The sequence below is a fragment of the Nicotiana tabacum genome, chromosome 21 (genome assembly GCF_000715075.1).
Source record: "Nicotiana tabacum cultivar K326 chromosome 21, ASM71507v2, whole genome shotgun sequence".
Taxonomy (NCBI): Eukaryota; Viridiplantae; Streptophyta; class Magnoliopsida; order Solanales; family Solanaceae; genus Nicotiana; species Nicotiana tabacum.
The window spans coordinates 35,555,600-35,579,039 of record NC_134100.1 but is presented as its reverse complement, the minus strand read 5'-3'; the positions used below and the strand labels follow the sequence as shown (position 1 = coordinate 35,579,039).

Genomic DNA, 23,440 nt, shown 5'->3' with positions numbered 1-23,440 from the left:
ACTATTGACTTTGGATCAAATTTACCCTATGTCCATCTATCGGTCCAAAAATGCCCATAACGTTAATTTTTTAGTTTGTTTATGCCCTTATGACTAACCGTCAACTCTCAAATAAAAATAATATTTATTTAATTATAACATGACAACTTCCTATTGGCTCTGCTTAAAACTTCATCCCATATCTATTTAATAACCTAACCACTGAAACACTAACCCGCCCTGGCTGATCCTTATTTGGGGTGTCCTTGCTAAGATGACAATGCGTTGTTTTAATTCCTCTATGGCATATTCCATAAACTACAAGCTTCTAGTAACTTCTGTTGAATCGATGCAAAATTGAAACTTCAATGGAGTTCTGAGAACCCAAATGAAGGCCTATGTGATCATGCTGTCCTTTTCCTACCAATTTCTCTTTACTCTTTAATCCAAGTATGGACTTGACCTTCCAGTATGGAGGTCTTCTGTTTTATTAATTAACACGTACATCACTTTTATTTTTCACGCTAAACTAGAGTTTGTAAAGAATGACAATCGTGTGAAGCTCGGTCTTAATGCTCAAGGTGCTCTAGGCGATGCTGGTTGGTACTGCATTCGCACGATCTTGTTGCTAATGGAACCAAATTACCAAAGGAAATATGTAGATCAATGACTTTGTAGTTTTGTATCAAGAAAATATTGCTCCATTTTACACAGTGGAAAATTCGGTATGAGGTGAATGTTTGTTAGCAATTGGTCCTACACCATGTGAGCAAAAAGTCAGCACACATCTTCTCCTCAAGAGGCTCTCATGGTAAAGGAGTTCCCGAACTTGGTTGGAAGTATCAAAGGGGAAGGTTGTAAACCTGAGAAGAAGTGGCCAACAGTTAGTAGAAAGACACCCCAAAATGATTTTCCCGGTAATATTGTGGAATTTTCGGGTTTTAGTCGTGGGTAGGTTATTAAATAGATATGGGATGGAGTTTTAAGCAGAGCCAATAGAAAGTTGTCACGTCATAATTAAATAAATATTATTTTTATTTGGGAGTTGACTGTTAGTCATAAGGACATAAGCGAGCCAAAAAGTTAATGTTAGGGGCATTTTTGGACCGATAGGTGGACGTAGGGTAAATTTGACCCTAAGCCGGGGACAGTTTTGGCCCTTTTCCATTCTTCTTTAATAAGATTAACTCCCTACTTCCAAGAATTGTATACATCCTGGGTTCTTGGTGCTTATTGTTCTAGTTTCTTAACTATTATATATGTGATATAAGTTTGAATTAGCCCTTGCAGCCAAACACTTCAAGCCTTGTTTTTTAACTCCTACATATCCTATTTTCCCAATACCAATGAGTTGTGTTCGAGTGACACAGTAAGTTTAAATCCAACTGAAAATTTTAATCAATAGTCACTTGTACAAAACTGTCATTTTCTATAAGAGGAAAACGAAGGCATTTTATTATATATATTAAAAAAAAAAGAATTAGTGGAATATATATATAGTAACTGCGTCTACAGGGAACATGTTGGGAAGCAATGGGACCAGAATTATTATTGCATAGAAAATATCCATTAAACTATATAGAACTACATTCAACAAGTTGACTGCAATAAAAGCGAGTTGGGAACAAGCTAGAGGAATCACCAACTTATACATTATTCTGACAAATAAGATCTCTGAATCTGCAGAACAAATGAGAGAGAACCATTTGCTTTCTCAAAAAATGAGTTTGTGCCAATTTCCCTTGCATATCACTGACCAAATATCATACTTACTGCATCTCTATGAGAAAATACACCACTATTTCCACCAGTAAACAATCATTATTTCCTCACAACAAGCCAATGCCCTGTACATATAACACCTATTCCTGGTGCTGAAATAAGGAGGCCAATTCAAGAACCTGTCTGACCTGCAAGACAGTTTTGGTTTGAAGTTGGCATTTATGATAAAGATAGCACAATGGAAGTTTGCTGTATGTTATGAGTTTAAGGATGAACAAATATTATTAATGCGCATTTGATACTGATAATTTCAGCTTTCCTGATCTTGTGCTAAAATATAAACATTCCTGACACCTGTTTACCTAGTTTGCTAATGGACCAAATTCAGTTAAATGATAAGTGAAGTGGAGACTCTACAGGGATGCAAGAGGAGATCCTCGAGAACCAAATACATCACAAGACAGAAATCATCTCTCTTACCAGCAATATAACTATTTCCAGATCGCTAGAGAAAACACAACTGACAGATCCTCTAACAAATAGCATTGTTCAGCTGCCATTCTAACTGAATGTCCACAATTCAACTTGCACTTTATATACAGATGATCAAGCCTTAAGTATCTGCACCTTCAGCCTGTCCTTTTTGAGAACTCTCAAACGAAATTGCTTTTCCCTTGACATCTGAAGCTCCTACAGCAGCAGCTGCTTTCTGTGTCTTTGAACTCCGTAGAAGCATGAGCTGGCTTCGCAGAACCTGGATTCACAAATGAAGTTTCCTTACATATATGATATAATAACAAGGCTTTCTGTGAAAGATCAAATAAGAAAAAAGTTTACCAGAAAAAGAAAGGCTAAGAAGAAACAATCTTAAAAAATGAGACTCTAATCCGCTACAATGTGACCTTATACAGGCTGAAGCTATACATCAATTTCATTTCTGATCAAGAAGGCTATACATCAAATTTCTTTTTTGATCAACAAGGCTATACATCAATTTCAAGGCTATTCATCAATTTCCAGCGCTCTATGGTCCACGCTTATCTCAACAAGGCTATACATCATTCCACAGATAATAAATTTCAAGAAGTTCAAAATACGGTAAGACAAACAGAATATTGAACTACACCTAGAAATTATCTCAAAAATGATTAGTGCATATAGAAATTAGCAATCCATCAGAGTAATAGGAGCACGATATTACAAACATAAAAGAGAGAAACCAATCAACCAGAAAAACTTCCTTACCTCAATCTGCTGCTGTAAGAATATCCTATGGGCCTCGAGTTGAGTATCTGAAGTACTAAGGTTGTTCCAAGAACTATCTCCAAAAGGCATGTTAGCACCAAGATAGCTGAGTATTGAGAACATTAATTAGAGGTCTTGCACTATGTTTATAAGAACTAAGAAATTTACTAGGAAATAAAAAAAGAGAACTACTGATGTGTGGCTATAATTATATATTTTTAGTGCATTACTTACTTTACATTTTAAGTGCTTTAATGCTAAACTATACTATATTTGTGCTTAATTGAGTTTATTTTATTTGTAGGTACGTTGAACACGAAATTGGGAGGAAAGTAGAGATTTTATGTGTATTTTATGCACTACAAGAATGGCTCATGATTATGTCCATGCAATTGGAGACAAAAGAAAACAAATATAAATTAAAAGAAGCAAAAGAAGACAAAAGAACAAATTGAAAAAAGAGAAAACGTGAATGGGAAAGTTTGGCAGAAAGAATCAAAATTCAAAGTGAAGCAGAAAGCAGCAGGCGACGCGAAGGGTAAAGCTCGCGTTAGAGCTTGCGTCGCCTTGTCTCCAATCCTTATCCTTGTTAATTGATAGTTTTACTGCTTTCTAGTATTTGTTAGTTAATTAGATAAAAATAAATATTATAATCTTTATAATTAGGAAATTGTTTGGACTTGTGTTTCTTAGCGATGTTGAACAACTGTAGCTAAGCCTTAGTTCTTTGTGGGATTCGACTTCGGACTTGTAAACCGGATTATATTTGCAACGACCGCTTAGTCCTTTTTATAAGGCATAGTTGGGCGTGATCAACCAACCCCTCGTCAGCTGCCAAAAAAAGAGAGAGAAAAAGGGGCGGGATGGTACACTATCAAAAACTAGAAGTGGTAACCACCACTCTGCATCTACCACCAGTTCACACCACATGATCAAGGAAATACATATTGGAAGTCATTTCTCATGCGAGTTATGGACAACTTAATTAGCATTCACCTGCTATAAAGTTAAGGGTTCCATGACAAGCCAAATCTCCAATGGAACGCATTCAATATAAAGCAGACCCACAACATGACAAGTGCTTATGTGAATATCTTCAAAGGGATGCGAATGACATACGTTAAATGACAACTCATGATTCCCTTCTCCCTTCATTTCAAATGGACCGCATACTTTTGAATTTGCAGAGAGTGTTATTCGTTAATGTTAATCAAGAAAACAAGTGGAGCAAAACGAGATTACCGATTGGAAAAAATTACTTTGATTTGTTAGAAATAGAAAGGAGACCATGTTCCATTGAAAACATGGAGAAGTGTCAATTTAACTATGCTTATCAAGGAAGATAGTCAGGTAGGTTTCACCATTTACATGCACTCCTGAGGGAAAGGTCTCATAAATATGCAAAGAAAATGAGCAATACAATGTTGACGTAGAAGAGATAATTAATACCAGGGTAGCATCTGTGCAGAAGGATAAACAATGGACTTCTCATAAATTGCAGCAGCAGCAGCTGCAGCTTGGAGTCTAGCCTGGTGCTGGCTAACATGGCTGTTTGTCCTGGGATCTGCTTGCGAACCTTGAGATGTAAAACTTGTTCCTGGGCCTATTAGAGATTACCGGAGTGTTTAGTGAATAGATACCAGAACATTCATCACTTTGTACAAAGAAATACCCAAGTTTCCAATAGCTATAGATGAGTTTCTATAAGCACGACATCTTTTAAGAAAAGAAATAACAGATGACAATTAACAAGTAGGGACACAATTATTTAGTGTGCATCAAAAGAACTATTCCTTTTAAAATATAAAACAATTTATTCCACTACAATCACGTTATCTTCACTTATAATCAACAAATTTCAGCTGAAGTTTAATGCTCAAAACAGCTTATCATACTACATTATAAGTATGAAGCCCCAAAGTGAAAAGTCAAAAGACTAAAAAAAACCTTTAGATATTGAAAGATATTTTTGCCCTTGAAGTAAGTATTGTTTCAAAAATATTTTGACAAAAAATGTAAATACACATTTAACAAAAATAATTAAAAATAAAAAAGAAAAAGTTCAATAAAGATAACAAAAAATAAACTAAAATAGGAAGTATGCAAAACGTAGGCCGTTCAGATGACCAAAAACGTGAACCTATTCAGCTGGCCAACTTTTAATAAGGCCATCTATATTAATAAGACCTTTGAAGGTGTATTAAAGCTCAAGAGTGAAACAACCAACTACTAAGAACAAAAGAGTCAACCGTTACCCTTCAGTGCGTTAGTCCTTCAAAATTAGTATACAAATACGTTAAAAAGTATTTCGTAGGAGTAAATAATAATGATTGGTAAATTTCCCCAACCTTTGAACTTTCAGGTGACCCATTTTGGCTATTAATTTGTTCGGGTTATACCTTCGGCTCTTCTAAAAGCTCATGTTTCAGTAATATTTTTCAACATACTTCTCTATGCCTTACTTAATGTTGTGATCATTACCGTTGCTTGCCTTTTAGCCTAGAGAAAGGTTTCCTTGGTACTAAGACTACAAGACATTGTAGATCCTCTGTCATGTTTCAATTTTATCTTTTTATGCCTGCTAAATTGCTAGTGCATTACATATGAAAGATGACAGTTTTATATCCTCTGAGCATATTGTATCGAGGCTTCTTATTTTTCCTGTATTATTTTGAGTTTTTGGAGATTCAGAGATGTCTAGACTGATCTTTTTTCTTTCAGTTGTTGTATCTTCTATTTTTACTTAGTTTGTTCTATGTGTTGCATGGACCCCCATAATTTTCTTCTTATTTTCTCATTTTAGTCAGCTGGCAGACATGCCTCTTCGCTTCCTTTCAGTTATTTCTTTTGCAAGAAACTAATTATCGGTGTCAAATCTCAATAGCCATAAGAATATAATCATGCTCAAGAGCCTCTAAAAAGTTTCAGCCAGTTGAAACCTGAAATCCATATCACGCGATTCACTAGGTAGAATGCAGCCACATCTTAAGAATGCATGGTTTAGTCCAGTTTCAGCAATGGGGGTTGTTGGGGTTGCCACCGTAGATTGATAGTTCTCTTTGAAACTTATTAGCAGCTAAATATACAAAAGCGCCAATCTGAGGACTTCTGAAAGTTACGGTTACTTCCTGAATTAGTTATACAGAATTAACATTCATCATCTTTGGGAAATTAAATTTTTTCCTTAAATTTTATTTTGTAACTCACACGCAATTTTTATTTGGTTCTCAAAAAGTTTGTATTCATTGATAAAAGTGCCCAGAAACTAGTTACAAGGAAATGGGTAATTTAAACTCGATTCTACTATAGCAAAAAGCCATGTTGAGCAACATTTTAGAAAACTAAGCATCAATTTCCAGGCGTCATTCAAACTTACTTATTACAGTTGATACACAATATAAAGAATGGCAAATTATAGGTGATACCTTGCTGAGCATATCGAGATCCTGCAACATCAGTCCCATTTTCAGGTGGTACAACAAGGGCTCTGCATGTAGGACATGTGTGCTGACGTTCTAGCCATGACCGGAGGCAATTAACATGAAAGAGATGTCCACAAACAAGTTTCTTGGCAGTGGTCATCTCCTCACGACAAATGATACAGATGGTATCACCTCTGCAAGAGCATTAAATGTAACCATAATGATGAAGAAAGTGATGAAGAAACCATATGAACCAAGGCTCCAATAAGTGAGCAACTTACCCATTGAGCTCTTCCGGTGTAGCATCTGGAAAACGATCATTCATATTTGAAGTGATTTTTCGATAGCGTATGTAATCAGCAACTCGACTCTTGAAGTTGCGGAATGTCTCATAAAGTTCCCGAATCAAGTGCAGAGGCACACCATAATTGCTGAAAGTTCAGGAAAATAAATAAAAATAAACGAAGACAACAGGAAGAAAATGACCTTTTTCTCTATTTTGGACACTCTCCTTAGACTAATCAATCAAACAGGAGGAAGAAAGGAGGAGGGGGAGCAGAAGAAAATAAAATAAAATTTGACTTACATGAAAATCATGAGGAAGAAGCACATGTACATGGTCAAGTGGAGCAAGTCCCGAATAAGCTCCAAGTAGAAAGTATATACGGCCTTCCTCTCCCATTGTCCTTCCATAAGCATGTCACATACATGGAATGTATATTTCACAAATGTTGCAACAGTTGTTGTAGTGAGTATCATGTACCTGAGAGATAATGACAAAAAGGTAAAAGGTTAAACTTCACTTAGGAGCTGGATATGGGATACAGATAATTAATATGATCAAACTGTACTTGGTAAAACGATAGCAGCTATATGGTCAAACTGCACTTGGTGGCCAGAGTTACTAACGTGATTCCAGCATACATCAGGTGGAAAAACCATTTTGAAGTAAGCACACCCGTGAAAGGTCCTCGTGATGGATCTTCTATTGTCACCATAAAAGGTAAAATATGCACAAAAGCTATGATGAATGAGCCAGGAATGACAATTGACTAGCATTAATGATTAACATTCAGGTCTGAAATGATACCTGCTTTAATGGTGAATTTCAAAGCTTCTATGTCTAGTTTGAATATAAACAACGAAAGAACTGCATCAAAAAGATAAACAGCATTTGCAGGTGCAAAGATCCAACACCCTCCCTTTACCAAACCCAGTACAAATCAAATTATCTTTGAAAAAGTGTCATATATCCCCATGCCCCCAGCCCAACTAAGTGTTTATTTAAGGCAAAGGCATGAAACGTGCTTGTATAACTCGATCTAATGGTATCCAGTCTAATGAAGCTCTACACTGTCCCCTGGCATGTATCTAAATGTGTCCAAAAGCACGACTAGACTAGCAGTAGAACTTTAAGAATCATAGCACAAATTCAGATGGAAAAAAAGACTAGAAATAAATTAGAACAACATGACTTACTCAAATGCAAAGAAGAGAGAAACAGAAGCCTGTCTTGTCTGTATCAAATGGTTCATGTAGTTGTACAAAAAGATACTATCAATGAGGAGGAGGAAGCCCATGAAAGAGACTATTCGAATGTGGGACAACTTAGTAACCGCTGGAGTTGTTTCAATATACTCAACCCGTTTCTGAGCCAACCAATGCAAAGACTTGATAAACAATAGTCCGGTAACCATGGCAAGAAAAATCACAGAGAAGTCTTGGCGGAAAATAGTAATTGCAAAAAGTATTTCCATGAGTTCCCGCCATGATTGTTCATTTAGCCTCTCCACCTCTGCCTCCCGAAGAGTACCAAGGAAAACTTTCTTGGTTAGCTGCCATAAAATGCACATAATGGCCAGACCCATGTTGAGGAGAAGCACCAGACTGATCTTAGATGTCGATAAATAAACCATTGCTGGGTAAAACTGGCCTCTACTGCTAAAGGGATGATAAATGACAGCTAGTGTAGCCATTACACTAAGCCCCGCATAAGTTTGTAGTCTCATCATTTTTTCTTAACCCTGTCACACAAACAGCCGACCCCAACTTTATTTGGGACTAAGGCGTAATTGTTGTTGTCCTGTCACACAAATACTATTCTGTCAATTAACAAGCTTTCAAGATGGATACAATCTTATTACTTTCTTTATCTCAAATGTCAGACCTATATATTGTGGGAAAACAAGCATAAATGTCAATAGATAGCCTTCAACATATATACACGCGCAAAACTTATCAGTCTGATAATTATTACTGGTGATCTTCGTTTTCTATAACCAGAACCTGAATAAAGTTGATATCGTTTAATGAGGTTTACCATATTTAAGTTCAAATGTAAAGTTTTCTAAATCGACCCCCTCGTAATTTAGGACCTAATGAGAAATAAATACACAACTTAGGAACACATGTGAGAACTCCGAAATAACTTGAAAATAATAGATTACTATTACAGAGTTTTAGAAGAAAGGTAAAGATGATGAATTAATCTATAAAATAAATCCTCGTGTTTATGTCAAGTAGAATTTACCTGTTAAGTTGCCTTATCTTCCTAGAGATTGTAAATTGTTTCTATTGGTATTTATGAGATAAATATGATTGGTTAGCGATTTCAACTTTTGATAGCCATAGCAGGGGAGTGGGAGAAGGAGCAACGAGTTTTATGTGCTATTCAACTTTTGATAACCATAGCAGGGGAGTGGGAGGAGGAGCAAGGAGTTTTATGTGCTATGTGCGTCATTGTGTAAGAACTACCCAATTGTTCTTTGCCACGTATGTGCAAAAAAATTACTTTAGTTTGTAAAAAAAAAATCGCAATTACAATTTTATTCTAACCAAATTGGATAAACTAATCTCAAATTTCATCCCTTATAATTTACAATATTACAGGTCATCCCTTATTTTAATTACGGAAAAGGACCAGATCTGTCCCTTTACGATCAGAAATTAGTTATGAGTAACCTAATTTATATTTTCCTTCACTATCCACCCATGTTGTTACCCATTTTAATATTTTTATCCCTACAACTAACGGACTCTTTTAGTAAGACCCATGGCACGATCTGAAATAACCTAACCATCTACCCATTTACCCCACCCAATCGGCCCGACCCGATAGCCCCAATTCAGCAACACCAAGAGAGGTCCAATAATGCAGTCGCCTCCCTCTTCTCTGATTCCACTGGGGCATCCAACTGCCCCCAAATTTTATTTTAACATATTTCACCACAAGCTGCAAATTAGAGTTCAGCCATTCATAAATTATTTTTAGATCCTAAGATATAGAGCAATAACCAATTATATCCTAAATCTATTTCAATCAATGTGATCTCCTAGTTATTTATTTTCTAAGCTATTATAAACCTTTCCGTTCTAATTGCTCTTTCCCGGTTATACTTTTTTTTTCATTGCCACCACCTCGTCGTGGCCTTCTCTCCCCTCGTGTACAAACATGACAAATGTGTAACCACACAATTTTCATAAGTCATGGTTTACCAGTACCTTCCATGAAAAATAGAGAATTCACAAAAATATTGAGCCAAAATTCTATCTTGGGGAAGAAAGATAGAAAAAGAAAAAAAACACAATCATGGAAAACCATACAATTACAAAGGAATCTTCTCAGGGAGGAGGGCGGGATGTGGTGGTGAAAAATTTTGTTTTACCTCACTCTCTCGAGTCTAATGAAGTCTGGTAGTCTGTTTGTACTGATTATGCTTTTATATTTGCTACCAAAAAAAGAAATAAAAAAAATACTCATGCGGGCCGTTGGAGGTTTAAGCTTCAATCTCAAATTCTTTCCTCTATACAATACATTGCCTTTCTTTGCTAAAATTTGTTTAAATAGAATTTGGGGGCAGTTGAAGGCATCGGCGGAATCAAAGAAGAGGGAGGCGATTGACGTTGTTGAACCTCTCTTGGTGTTGCTGAATTGGGCTATCGGGTCAGACTGATTGGGTGGGATAAATGGGTAGATGGTTAGGTTGTTTCATATCGTGCCACGTGTCATACTAAAAGGGTCTGTTAGTTATAGGGGCAAAAATATTAAAATAGGTAACAATAGGAAAGTATAGTAGAGGAAAGTATAATGGATAACTAATTTCTGATAGTAAAGGGATAAAAAAGATGACAGTTTTGTTTCCGTTTTAATTATTTTATAATAATTTTCTTAATACATTTATTTTTAACCCTTAAAGAGTGTGATATGATTGATTTGTCCTTTCTAATACACTATTTTCATTAATTAGTTCTGCAAATATTTCTTTTTCTATAAAAAAAAATTCCTTATTCTTCTTAGTTCTCACCATTGATGATCTTATTATTCCGGCGCGCTGTCGAGATTAATCACCATTGTCGGTTACCGTTATGGAGACTATCTATTTCCACTCTCATATATTTATCTTTATATTTCCGGAGACCATTTGTTTCCCCAAGCCAGTTTTTCCCTTTAATTTGTTCTTTTCATCCAATGAAACAATTTTTTTCCCTTAACATTATTCGAAAGGAAATCAACAAAAACAATCTTATACTTATTTCAATCATCATGACATCCACTATTACTTTCTTGTGGTATGTGTATGATCTGGTGCTTGGAGTTGCTTTTATAGTGTGTATTGATTTAGTCTTTTTCAAATAAAATCTTTTATTAGACAAAAGTGTTTGCAAAATTAATTAAACAAAAGATTATATTACAATGGATAAATTAGTCATATCACACTCTTTAAGAATTTAAAATAAATATCTTAAAAGAATTGTTACAAAAATTTTAAAATAAGGGAGGTACCCGTAATTAGAGGTGTCAATGGTTCGGTTCAGCCGATTATTTTGTATAAAATATGTACCTTACCAATTTTTCGGTTATTCTATTTTGTATAACCAAAATTAAACTTTTCAAAACCGTCCTAATCATCTTTTCGGTATCGGTACGATTCAGTTAATTTTCGATATTTTTCTTAAAATGTCATGTAAGAGTCGCTAATAAAAGTTAGAACGCGATAAAATGCGTACTTACTTTGTGTCGCGATCCAAAATCCCAACATGTCGTGATGACGCCTAACACACTTGCTAGGCAAGCCGACAATCGCATAACAACTAAATATTTGAATAAAACACGTTTTAATAAACTCAACAATGAAAAAATCTCATAAATATATGAAACAACAACAACCCAGTATAATCCCACTAGTGGAGTCTGGAAGGGTAATGTGTACGCAGACCTTACCCCTACCCTGGGGTAGAGAGGCTATTTCCGATAGACCCTTAGCTCCCTCCCTCTAAGAACTCCTCACCTTGCTCTTGGGGTGACTCGAACTCACAACCTCTTGGTTAGAAGTGGAGGGTGCTCACCAGTAGAGCAACCCCCTCTTGTCCATAAATATGTGAAACAAATAACTGAAATGCTACTACAACCACCCCAAAATCTGGTGTCAGCGAGTACATGAGCACTACTAAGTATCAGCATAACCAAAACTCTAGTACAATTGTCTGAGTAATAGAATAATACTGAAGAAAATAAAAGAAAGGAAAGTCAAGGTTTGCGAGCGGCATAACAGCTACCTCAAAGTCTCCGAGTAGGTACTAGCACGGATCTAGCAATCACCTTGTCCAGATATACCTAGATCTACACAGGAAGTACAAAGTGTAGTATGAGTACAACCGACCACATGTACTCAATAAGTAATAGAACTAACCTTGGACTGAAAGTAGTGACGAGCTACAGAATGATACAGTCAGAACCAATATAATGACAACACATGTAGAATAGTGACAATGACAATAAATAACTCAAAGAAATTTCCAAAATCAACTTGTTCATAGTATAGAAATTTAAACATGCTTTCAAGTTCATAATTAAAGACCAACACTGATAAGAACATGCCAAGTATAGCTAACATGAGGAACGGTCTATCTCTATGCCTACATGTCAAATGTATGATTTCACAGTGATATTCCCAGGTACTCACACTCTCGGAGTACTCAGTCTGTCTGCCAAATGCTCACACAATCCACACACAATCACCCAGCACTGTACGGGTGCTTGGCATCAATGCCCCTCACCAAAGCACGTGCATATATATCATTGTGCCTGCGCTCAAAACTGGTATGTCAGACTCCATAGGGGCGGATCCTGCCCAAGCGCTAATATAAAGCCTATAAGGCCTGTTGCGACGTGCAACCCGATCCACAAAATAATCATAAAGTCGATATGTCCTGCTTCAGCGTGCAGCCCGATCCACAATAACAGTCACAACTTAGCTCTCAATCCCACCTTATTCATCAATCTATCAAGTCTCAAGTGATCACAATCTCGTACTACTCAGCCCAAATAATAATAACATGTGATGTAACAATAAATGATAACAGAGACTGAGATATGATATGCAAATGAAGGATCATGACTGAGTACATAATTGCACTTAAAGCAGATAACTCAAAATAACAGAATTAACCTCACTAGGTCTCAATAGAATAAGCACATAGCCTAAAAATGATTTCTATCATGAATCACAATTCAATTACTCTAACAAGTAAGGATTTCACGGATAGAACAAGACTTGATAACAACACAGTACAAAAGAATCAACTGGATCATGATTACCACGGTGCACGCTCACACGCCCGTCACCTAGCATGTGCGTCACTCCAACACAACACAAATAACACATTTTTCAGGGATAAATACCCTCAATTCCAAGTTTAGAAATGCTACTTACCTCAAAGTATGCAATTCAATGCTACAAAAAATCCTACCCACGCGAATCAACCTCCGGACGACTCGAATCTAGCCAAACAACTTAATTCCATCAATAATAGCTATAGGAAATAATTTCAAAAGATAAAGCTAAGGTCTTTAATCAAAATCGAAAAGTCAACTCAAAAGTCAAACCTGCGCCCATACCTCGGAACCCGACAAATTCACAAAATCCGAACACCCATTCAGTTACGAGTCCAACCGTACAAAAATCATCCAATTCCAACCACAAATCGCCCTTCAAATCCCCAAATCTCACTCTCTAATACATAGTCCAAAAATTCTCAAATTTTACCTCAAGCACACATAATCTAGGTGTAAGAATCAATGAGTGAACAATATTTAATCAATAAAAGTGATGAATCTTCACTTACCTCTTTAATTGTAGCCAAAACCCTCTCAAAAATTGCCTCTAGACGAGCTCCACAAGTCCAAAATTAGAGAAAATTATGAAACCCTTCCTTTTAACATTCTACCCAGCACTATCACACATGCGCCCCCATTTTCCGCTTCTGCGGTCAAGGGGTCCGCTTCTGTGGAACTCACTTAATGCCTGACCAAGCGCACCTGCGACCCCTCATGTGCACCTGCATGACCGCTTCTACTATCCTGCCTTCGCTCCTGCGCGTCCGCACCTGTGGAGAACCTCCACTTTCTCCGCTTCTGTGACTCCGGCCTCTCCTGACCAAATCCACTTATGCGCCCATCTGCCCGCACATGTGAGCTCACGCGTGTGGAATATTTTCTCGCACCTGTGCATCTACCAAGCTTCTGCCAAAACGCTTCTGCGACCCCAGGGCCTCTTCTGCGGTCTCGCACCTGTGGCCAAATCCACGCAGGTGAGATCACACCAGAAGCCTTAAGCTTCAGCAATTCCTTAAGTCCAAAACTCAATCTGATTTCAATCTGAATCATACCTGAGGCCCCCGGGACCCATCCAAACATACCAACAGTTCCTAAAACACGATACGAACTTAGTTAAAGCCTCAAATTACATCAAACAATATCAAAATTACGAATCGCACTCCAATTCAAGCCTAATGAACTAATGAACTTCCAACTTCTAAAACTAATATCGAGTCATACCAAACCAACTCCGATTGAACTCAAATTTTCATGCAAGTCATAAATGATACAATGGGCCTATTCCAACTCTCGAAACTGATATTCGAACCCGATATCAACAAAGTCAACTCTCGGCCAAACCTCTCAACCTTCCAAACCTTCAACTTTCCAATTTTTGCCAAAATGCACCAAATCAACCTACGGAGCTCTAAATCTAAATTCGCACATACGCCTAAGTCTAAACTCACCATATGAAGCTGTCAGAACCATCAAAACTCTTTTCCGGAGTCATTTACACAAAAGTCAAACTCGGGTCAATTCTTCCAACTTAAGCTTACAACCTTAGGACTAAGTGTCCCAATCCACTTTGAAATATCCCCGGAACCAACCAACCACCCCGGCAAGTCACATAACCACAAATGAACATAGAATAAGTCATAAACAGGGAAACGGGGCTACAATACATAAAATGACCGGCTGGGTCGTCACATTGTCCCCCTTTTAAACAAACGTTCATCCTCGAACGGGTCTAGAATCATACTTGGAGTCTCAAATAGGTGTGGATATCTGCTCCGCATATCCCACTCGGTCTCCTAAGTATCCTCCTCGACTGACTGGTCTCTCCACTGAACTTTAACTAAAGCTATATTCTTTGATCTCAAATTTCAAACCCGTTGATCCAAAATGGCCACTGGCTTCACATCATAAGTCAAATCCCCATCCAACTGAACCGTGCTAAAATCCAAAACATGAGACAGGTCATCATAATACTTATGGGGCATAGAAACATGAAACACTGGGTGAACATCTATAGACTAGGCGGTAATGCAAGCTTGTAGGCCACCTCTCCAATCCTCTCAAGCACCTCAAAAGGGCTAATATACCGAGGGCTCAAATTTCTTATTCCCAAACCTCATCACACCCTTCATGGGCGAAACTCTGAGAAATACCTTCGCTCCCACTATGTATGCAACATCACGAACCTTCCAATCAGTGTAACTCTTCTGTCTAGACTGTGCTGTGTGAAGCCGATCCTAAATCAACTTGACCTTCTCCAAGGCATCCCGAACCAGATCAGTGCCCAACAACCTAGCCTCTCCCGAGTCAAAGCAACCAATTAGAGATTGACACCGCCTCCCATATAAGGCCTCATAAGGAGCCACATGAATACTCAATTGGTAGTTGTTGTTGTAGGAAAACTCTGCAAGCGGCAGAAACTGATCCCAAGAACCCTCGAAATCCATAACACAGTGCGTAGCATATCCTCCAAGATCTAAATGGTGCACTCGGATTGTCCGTCTATCTGGGTGTGGAATGTTGTACTCAACTCAACCCGTGTGCCCAACTCTCACTGCACTGCTCTCCAAAACTATGATGTGAACTGCGTGCCTCGATACAGAAATAATGGACACCGGCACACCATGAAGATGAACAATATCGTGGATATAGATTTGAGCCAGCCGCTATGGAGAATAGGTAGTCATAACTGGAATGAAATGTGCGGACTTAGTCAACCAGTCCACAATCACCCAAATTGCATCAAATTTCTTCAAAGTCCGTGAGAGCCCCACAACGAAGTCCATGGTAACACGCTCCCATTTCCACTCGGGGATCTCAAGTCTCTAAAGCAAACAGCCCCGCCTCTAATGCTCGTACTTCACCTGCTGACAGTTTAAGCACTCAACCACATACTCTACTATATCTTTCTTCATTCTTCTCCAACAATAGTGTTGCCTCAAGTCCTGATACATCTTGGCGGCACTCGGATGAATGGAATACCGCGAACTGTGGGCCTCCTCAAGAATCAACTCACACAACCCATCCACATTGGGTACACAAATCCGACCCTGCATCCACAACACCCCCATCATCACCAATAGAAACCTTCTTAGCATCACCATGCTGCACCATGTCCTTAAGGACAAGCAAATGGGGGTCGTCATGCTAACGCTCTCTGATACGCTCATACAAAGAAGACCAAGAAACCACGCAAGCAAGAACCATGCTGGGCTCCGAAACATCTAACCTCACAAACTGATTAGCCAATTCCTGAACATCTAATACTAGCGGTCTCTCACCAACTGGAATATATGCAAAGCTATCCATACTCACAACCTTTCTACTCAAGACATCGGCCACCATGTTGGCCTTCCCGGGATGATACAAAATGGTGATATCATAGTCTTTTAACAGCTCTAACCACCTCCGCTGCCTCAAATTTAGATCCTTCTACTTAAACAAGTGATGTAGACTCTGATGATCTGTAAATACCTCACAAGACACATTGTAGAGATAATGCCTCCAAATCTTCAATGCGTGAACAATGACTGCCAGCTCTAAATAATGAATGAGGTATTTCTTCTCATGGGGTTTCAACTGGCGTAGAGCATACGCAATCACCCTAACCTCATGTATCAAGACACACCCAATACCAATCCAAGAAGCATCACAATAAACCGTATATAAACCCGATACTGAAGGCAGAACTAGAACTGGAGTCGTGGTCAAGGCAGTCTTGAGCTTCTGAAAGCTCTCCTCACACTCATCAGACCACCTGAATTGGGCACCCTTCTGGGTCAATCTAGTCAAAGATAAAGCAATGGACGAGAAACCCTTCACGAAGCGGCGATAATATTCGTCCAAGCTAAGAAAACTCTGAATCTCAGTAGTTGAAGATGATCTGGGTCAACTCTGGACTGCCTCAATCTTCTTCGGATCTACATTGATCCCCTCACTAGACAGCACGTGCCCCAAGAATACCACAGAATCAAGCCAAAACTCACATTTGGAGAATTTAGCATGTAGCTTCTTCTCTATCGACGTCTGGAATATAATCCCCAGATGCTGCTCATGATCCTCCTGGCTGCGTGAGTACACCAGTATATCATCAATGAATACTATGACTAAAAAATCAAGAAATGGTTGGAATACACTGTTCATCAAATGCATGAATGTTGTTGGGGCATTGGTCAAGCCAAAAGACACCACAAGAACCTCGTAGTGACCATAGTGGGTCCTGAATGCCGTCTTCAGAATATTCGAATTCCGAATCTTCAATTGGTGATACCCAGACCTCAAATAAATCTTAGAGAACACTCTAGCACTCTGAAGCTGGTCAGGTAAGTCATCAATGCACGGTAGTAGGTACTTGTTCTTAATTGTAACTTTGCTCAACTGGTTGTAAATAATGCACATCTGCATAGTACCATCCTTCTTCTTCAAAAATAGAACCGGTGCACCCCAAGGTGATACACTAGGCCTGATGAATCCCTTATCAAGTAGCTCCCGAAGTTGTTCTTTCAATTCTTTCAACTCTACTAGTGCCATACGATATGGTGGGATAGAGATGGGCTGAGTGCCCGACACCAGATCAATACTAAAATCGATGTCCTTGTCAGGTGGCATGCCCGACAGGTCCGTAGGAAACACATCTGGAAAGTCTCTCACTACCGGAACTCACTCAGTGGTAGGAGCATCAGTGCTAACATCCCTCACAAAGGTCAAATATGCCGGACATCCCTTCCCAACCATTCGTTGGGCCTTCAAATATGAAATCACTCTACTGGGAACATAGTCCAGGAAACCTCTCCACTCAACCCTAGGCAATCCCGGTATTGCCAATGTCACTGTCTTTGCGTGACAATCTAGAATAACGTGACATGATGACAACCAATCCATGTCTAAAATCACATCAAAATCAACCATACTAAGTAGTAAAATATCAACTCTCGTCTCCAATCCCCCAATAGTCATCACACATGACCGATACACATGATCCACAGTAATAGAATCACCCACTGGTGTAGATACATGATCAGGCATAACTAAGGAATCACGGGGCATATCCAAATAGCGAGCAAAGTACGATGATACATATGAATAAGTGGAACTAGGGTCAAATAATATGGAAGTATCCTAGTGGCACACTGAAACAATACCTGTGATCACTGCGTCTGAAGCAATTACCTTTGGTCTGGCGGGAAAAGCATAACATCGAGCCTGACCACCACCTGATCGACCTCCCTCTCTAGGGCAACCTCGAACTGCCTGAGTCTCACCCCGAGCTGGCTGAGCGGGCAGTGTATCTACTAGTGTTGGAATCATAGGCTGAGAACTCTGCTATGGAACCCTACCCAATAGTCTGGGAAAATCCTTCTTGAGATGACTCAAGTCTCTGTACTCAAAAGAACCTCTCTTCTGGCAGAGCTGCTGCCTCTGATAGTATGAATAACTGCTCGAGGAACCCTGTGCAGATGAAGCATGGTAAGAACTCTATGCTAGAAATGCACTAAATGATGACTGAGTTGGGCGTGCACTATAGGAACTGTGGCTAACTGAAGAACCACGAGGAACATGGCGAGTTGCCTGAACGGGTCTAGAAGAAAGACCTCTACTGTAATGGGACTGGCCTCCAGATAAGGCACTGCTGAATCCACATGAACTATGAGGCCTCTTGGCCTCTCACTCCTCACCCTTCTACCTCCGTACTAGCTCTAAGCGTCTAGCAATATCGACCACCTCGTCAAACCTCGCACCTGTCACAACCTCTCGATCCATAATGATGTGTAATCCATAGTTGAGGCCATCAATGAACCTCCTAATCTTCTCCATCTCAGTGGGAACCAACCATATCGCGTGATGAGCCAACTCTAAAAACCTCATCTCATATTGAGTCACGGTCATGACCTCCTGGCGTAGCTACTCAAACTGCCTGCGCAACTCCTCTCTATAAGTCTGTGGAACAAACTTCTCTAAGAAGAGAACTAAGAACTCATTCCACGTAAGTGGTGCAGCTCCGGTTGTCCTGCTGAACTCATAGGCCTCCCACTATCTATAGGCTGCCCCTGTCAGCTGAAAAGTAGTTAATGCAACCCCACTAGTCTACAAGATACCCGTTGTGCAAAGGATCCGCTGACACCTATCTATAAATTTCTGAGCATCCTCTGACTCTTCCCACTCAACTCCGGAGGCTTGAGCCTCCCAAATCGCTCTCGTCTCTTCTGCTCCTCATCACTCATAGGTGGGCCAACCTGGGCTTGAGCAGCAATAATCGACTGTGCTGGTAGTACCCCTGGTGTCTGGAGTCCGTGAGCTACCTGCTCTAGAGTATAGGAGGCAGGAGTTTGTGCACCTCCCCCGGCCTGTGAAATGGCTGGTGCAGTTGGAACTAAGACTGCCTAAGCCAGGCTAGTGCACACCGTCAAAATCTATGCTAAGTCCTCTTGAAGGCCTGGGATCACAATGGGCACAATTGGTGCCTGAGATGGTCCCACCGGCTCAACAACATCTTGTATTTGCTCCTCAGCTGGAACAACTGGTGGCTTCATAGGTGCTGCTCTAGCTATAGAACGAGCCGCACCTCGGCCTCTGCCGCGGCCCCGAACTTGCGGCCCTAGTTGGTGGTACTGGTGGCCATCCGCCTGATCCGGTCATATATATCCTCACCATCTGTGAGAGAATAGAAGAGTAGAAGTTTAGATTCAAGAATTAACAAATCCGCATGACAAAAATACAAGAAAGTGAAGTTTTCTAACAGTTCAGTAGCCTCTCCAAGATAAGTACAGACATCTCTGTACCGATCCGCAAGACTCTACTAAACTTGCTCATGACTCGTGAGACCTAAGCAACCTAGAGCTCTGATACCAATTTATCACGACCTCAAAATCTCTACATGTCGTGATGGAGCCTAACACACTTGCTAGGCAAGCCGACAATCACATAACATCTAAACATTTGAATAAAACATGTTTTAATAAGCTCAACAATGGAAAAGTCTCATAAATATCTGAAACAAATAACTGAAATGCTACTAGAACCACCCCAAAATCTGGTGTTAACGAGTACATGAGCACTACTAAGTATCAACATAACAGAAACTCTAGTACAATTGCTTGAGTAACAGAGCAGTACTGAGGAAAATAAAAGGCAGGAGAGTTAAGGTTTGCGGGTGTCATAGCATCTACCTCAAAGTCTATGAGCAGGTACTAGCACAGATCTAGCAATCACCTCGTCCAGATGTACCCGGATCTTCACACGAAGTGCAGAGTGTAGTATGAGTACAACCGACCCTATGTACTTAATAAGTAACAAAACTAACCTTGGTCTGAAAGTAGTGACGAGCTCAGAAGGATACAATTAGAACCAATATAATGACAACACATGTATAATAGTGGTAATGATAAAAAATAGCTCAGAAAAATTTCCAAAATCAGCTCGTTCATGGTACAGAAATTTAGACATGCTTTCAAGTTCACAATTAAAGACCAACACTGATAAAACATGTCAAGTGTAGCTAGCATAAGGAATGGTACATCTCTATGCCTACATGTCAAATATGCAAGTAAAAATTATGATTTCATAGTGATATTCCCAAGTACTCACACTCAATCTGTCTTCCAAATGCTCACACAATCCACACAGATTCACTCAGCACTATACGAGTGCCTGATATCAATGCCCCTCACAAAAGCACGTGTATATATCTCATTGTGCCTACACTCACTGTTGGTCTGTCAGACTCCCGAGGAGCGGATCCTGCCCAAGCGCTAATATAAAGCCTATAAGGCCTGCTGCGGTGCGCAGCCCGATCCACAATAACACTCATAACTCGACTCTCAGGCCCACCTCAGTCATCAATCTTTCAAGTCTCAAGGGCTCATTAGCTCGTACTACTCATCCCAAATAATAATAACATATGATGTAACAATAAATGATAATAGAGACTGAGATATGATATGCAAATGAAGGATCATGACTGAGTACATAATTACAGTTAAAGCAGATTACTCAAAACAACAGAAATAGCCTCACTAGGTCTCAATAGAATAAGCACTTAGCCTAAAAATAATTTCTATCATGAATCACAGTTCAATTACTCTAACAAGTAAGGATTTCACGGATAGAACAAGACTTGGTAATAACACAGTACAAAAGAATCAACTGGATTGTGATTACCACGGTGCACGCCCACACGCCCGTCACCTAGCATGTGCGTCACAAATGTTTTTCAGGGCAAATACCCTCAATTCCAAGTTTAGAAAAGCTACTTACCTCAAAGTGCGCAACTCAATGCTCTAAAAATCACTATCCACACGAATCATCCTCTGAGCGACTCAAATCTGGCCAAAGCAACTTCATTCCATCAATAATAGCTATAGAAAATAATTCCAAAAAATAAAGCTAAGATCTTTAATCAAAATCAGAAAGTCAACCCAAAAAGTAAACCCCAAGCCCATACCTCAAAACCCGACAAAATTCACAAAATTTGAACACCCATTTAATTACGAGTCCAAGCATACCAAAACCATCCAATTCTAACCATAAACCAACCCTCAAATCCCCAAACCTCACTCATCAATACATAGTCCAAAAATCCACAAATTTTAACTCAAACCCAATACATAGTCCAAAAATCCCCAAATTTACCTCAAACACACATAATCAAGGTGTAAAAATCAATGGGTAAATTATATTTATCATTAAAAGTGATGAATCTTCACTTACCTCTTCAATTGTAGCCCAAACCCTCTCAAATATTGCCCCTAGCCGAGCTCCACAAGTCCAAAATGAGAGAAAATCATGAAACCCTTCGTTTTAACATTATGCCCAGCACTATCGCACATGCGCTCCCATTTTTTGCTTCTGAGGTCAAGGGGTCCGCTTCTACAGAATGCACTTAATGCCCGACCAAGCGCACTTGCGCCCCCCCCCCCCATGCGCACTTGCGGGATCGCTTCTGCGGTCCTCCCTTCGCTCCTACGCGTCCGTACCTGCAGAGAACCTCCGTTTCTGTGACTCCGGCCTCTCCTGACCAAATCTGCTTCTGCGCCCATCTACCCGCATATGCGAGCTCGCAGGTGCAAAATATTTCCTCGCACTTGCACATCTACCCAGCTTCAGTCAAAACCGCTTCTGCGACCCCAAGGCCATTTCTGTGATCTCGCACCTATGACTAAATCCACGCAGGTGTGATCACACCGGAAGCTTTAAGCTTCACCAATTCCTTAAGTTCAAAACTCAATGCGAATCATACCCGAGGCCTCCGGGAACCCATCCAAACATACCAACAGGTCCTAAAATACGATACGAACTTAGTTGAAGCCTCAAATCAGATCAAATAATATCGAAATCACGAATCGCACCCCAATCAAGCCTAATGAACTAATGAACTTCCAACTTCTAAAACTAATGCCGAGTCATACCAAACTAACTCCAATTGGCCTTAAATTTTGCACACAAGTCCGATTGACCTCAAATTTTACACACAAGCCTCAAATCACAAGTCATAAATGAATCAACGGGCCTGTTTCAACTTCCAGAATCAAAATCCGAACCCGATATCAATAAAGTCAACTCTCGATCAAACCTCTCAACCTTCAACGTTCCAATTTTCACTAAAATGCACCAAATCAACCTACAGACCTCCAAATTCAAATCCGGATATACGCCTAAGTCCAAAATCACCATATGAAGCTATCAAAACCATCAAAACTCTATTTCGGAGTCGTTTACACAAAAGTCAAACTCCGAAAAACTCTTCCAACTTAAGCTTCCAACCTTAGGACTAAGTGCCCCAACTCGCTCCGAAACATCCCTGGAACCAACCAACAAATGAACGTAGAATAATCAATAAATAGGGGAACATGGCTACAATACATAAAATGACAGTCTGGGTTTTCACACTTAGGATTTCGATAAAACTCTCTAGACATTTTTATAGTTTAAAAAATGATGAATCAAGGAAATGTGAAAGATAGCCAAAATAGAGATTTATCCCACTATTCTACTACAACTTAAGGGAAATTGAGCAAAGACAAAAAAAATTAGATCACATGAGTTGGAATATATTAAGAAAGATTGGATTCAAGAATAGAGTATATTAGAAGATTAAGTATACAATAAGAAAAGTCTTAAATCATATAAGAGGAAAGATATTCAATACCTTATGGTTTGCTACTCAAGATCGCTAGAATACCCGTGGCTTGCTACTCAAGATGATAGCTAGATCTAATTTAGTTTCAGTAGAAGTAGTATAATAGGTTTGAGAGTTGAGACTTTGGACTTTAATTACTTGTTAGCTTGTAAAATTTTCCTTAATCTCAAGGCCCAAGGAAAAAATTAGGTTTTGTTATTTTTAAACTTAATATATAAAATATATTTTTCTTATATAAATATTTCAAGATGGTTCGGCATTTTTTTGATTTATTTTTATAAAATTAAAAACTTACCCTAATTATCGGCACAATTATAGTTTTAT

The 23,440-nt window shown here is 39.2% G+C and overlaps 1 protein-coding gene across 3 annotated transcripts; it reads right to left on the bottom strand.

Annotated features, from left to right (window-relative positions):
- Positions 1-1,502: 1,502 nt before the first annotated feature.
- Positions 1,503-10,307, bottom strand: LOC107832607 (ERAD-associated E3 ubiquitin-protein ligase HRD1B-like). 3 transcript variants are annotated; one of them, XR_012704453.1, is made up of 9 exons: positions 10,034-10,307; positions 7,848-8,451; positions 6,955-7,131; positions 6,650-6,799; positions 6,372-6,562; positions 4,396-4,549; positions 2,947-3,052; positions 2,182-2,455; positions 1,503-1,889 (listed from the first exon to the last, which is right to left on the bottom strand). XR_012704453.1 is itself a non-coding variant. In XM_075242132.1 (8 exons), exons 2-8 carry the CDS (start codon positions 8,378-8,380, stop codon positions 2,315-2,317), a joined length of 1,452 nt encoding a protein of 483 aa, XP_075098233.1. In that variant the 5' UTR covers positions 8,381-8,451; positions 8,899-9,060; the 3' UTR covers positions 1,964-2,314. The 3 variants fall into 3 exon arrangements, 1 of the variants encoding a protein (XP_075098233.1); XR_012704452.1 differs by lacking the exon at positions 10,034-10,307 and adding an exon at positions 8,899-9,060; XM_075242132.1 differs by lacking the exons at positions 1,503-1,889; positions 10,034-10,307 and adding an exon at positions 8,899-9,060 and having other exon boundaries at positions 1,964-2,455.
- Between the last annotated feature and the right edge of the window lie 13,133 nt (positions 10,308-23,440).

What these genes read in the sequence shown, in the direction of transcription:
- LOC107832607 (XM_075242132.1), bottom strand. Translation starts at nt 8,380, where the DNA reads ATGATGAGACTACAAACTTATGCGGGGCTTAGTGTAATGGCTACACTA. An exon ending in TCTCTCTTCTTTGCATTTGA is followed by an intron (nt 7,132 to 7,847) that starts GTAAGTCATGTT and finishes ATTATCTCTCAG; the next exon opens with GTACATGATACTCACTACAA. An exon ending in TCTGCACAGATGCTACCCTG is followed by an intron (nt 3,053 to 4,395) that starts GTATTAATTATC and finishes CTCAATACTCAG; the next exon opens with CTATCTTGGTGCTAACATGC.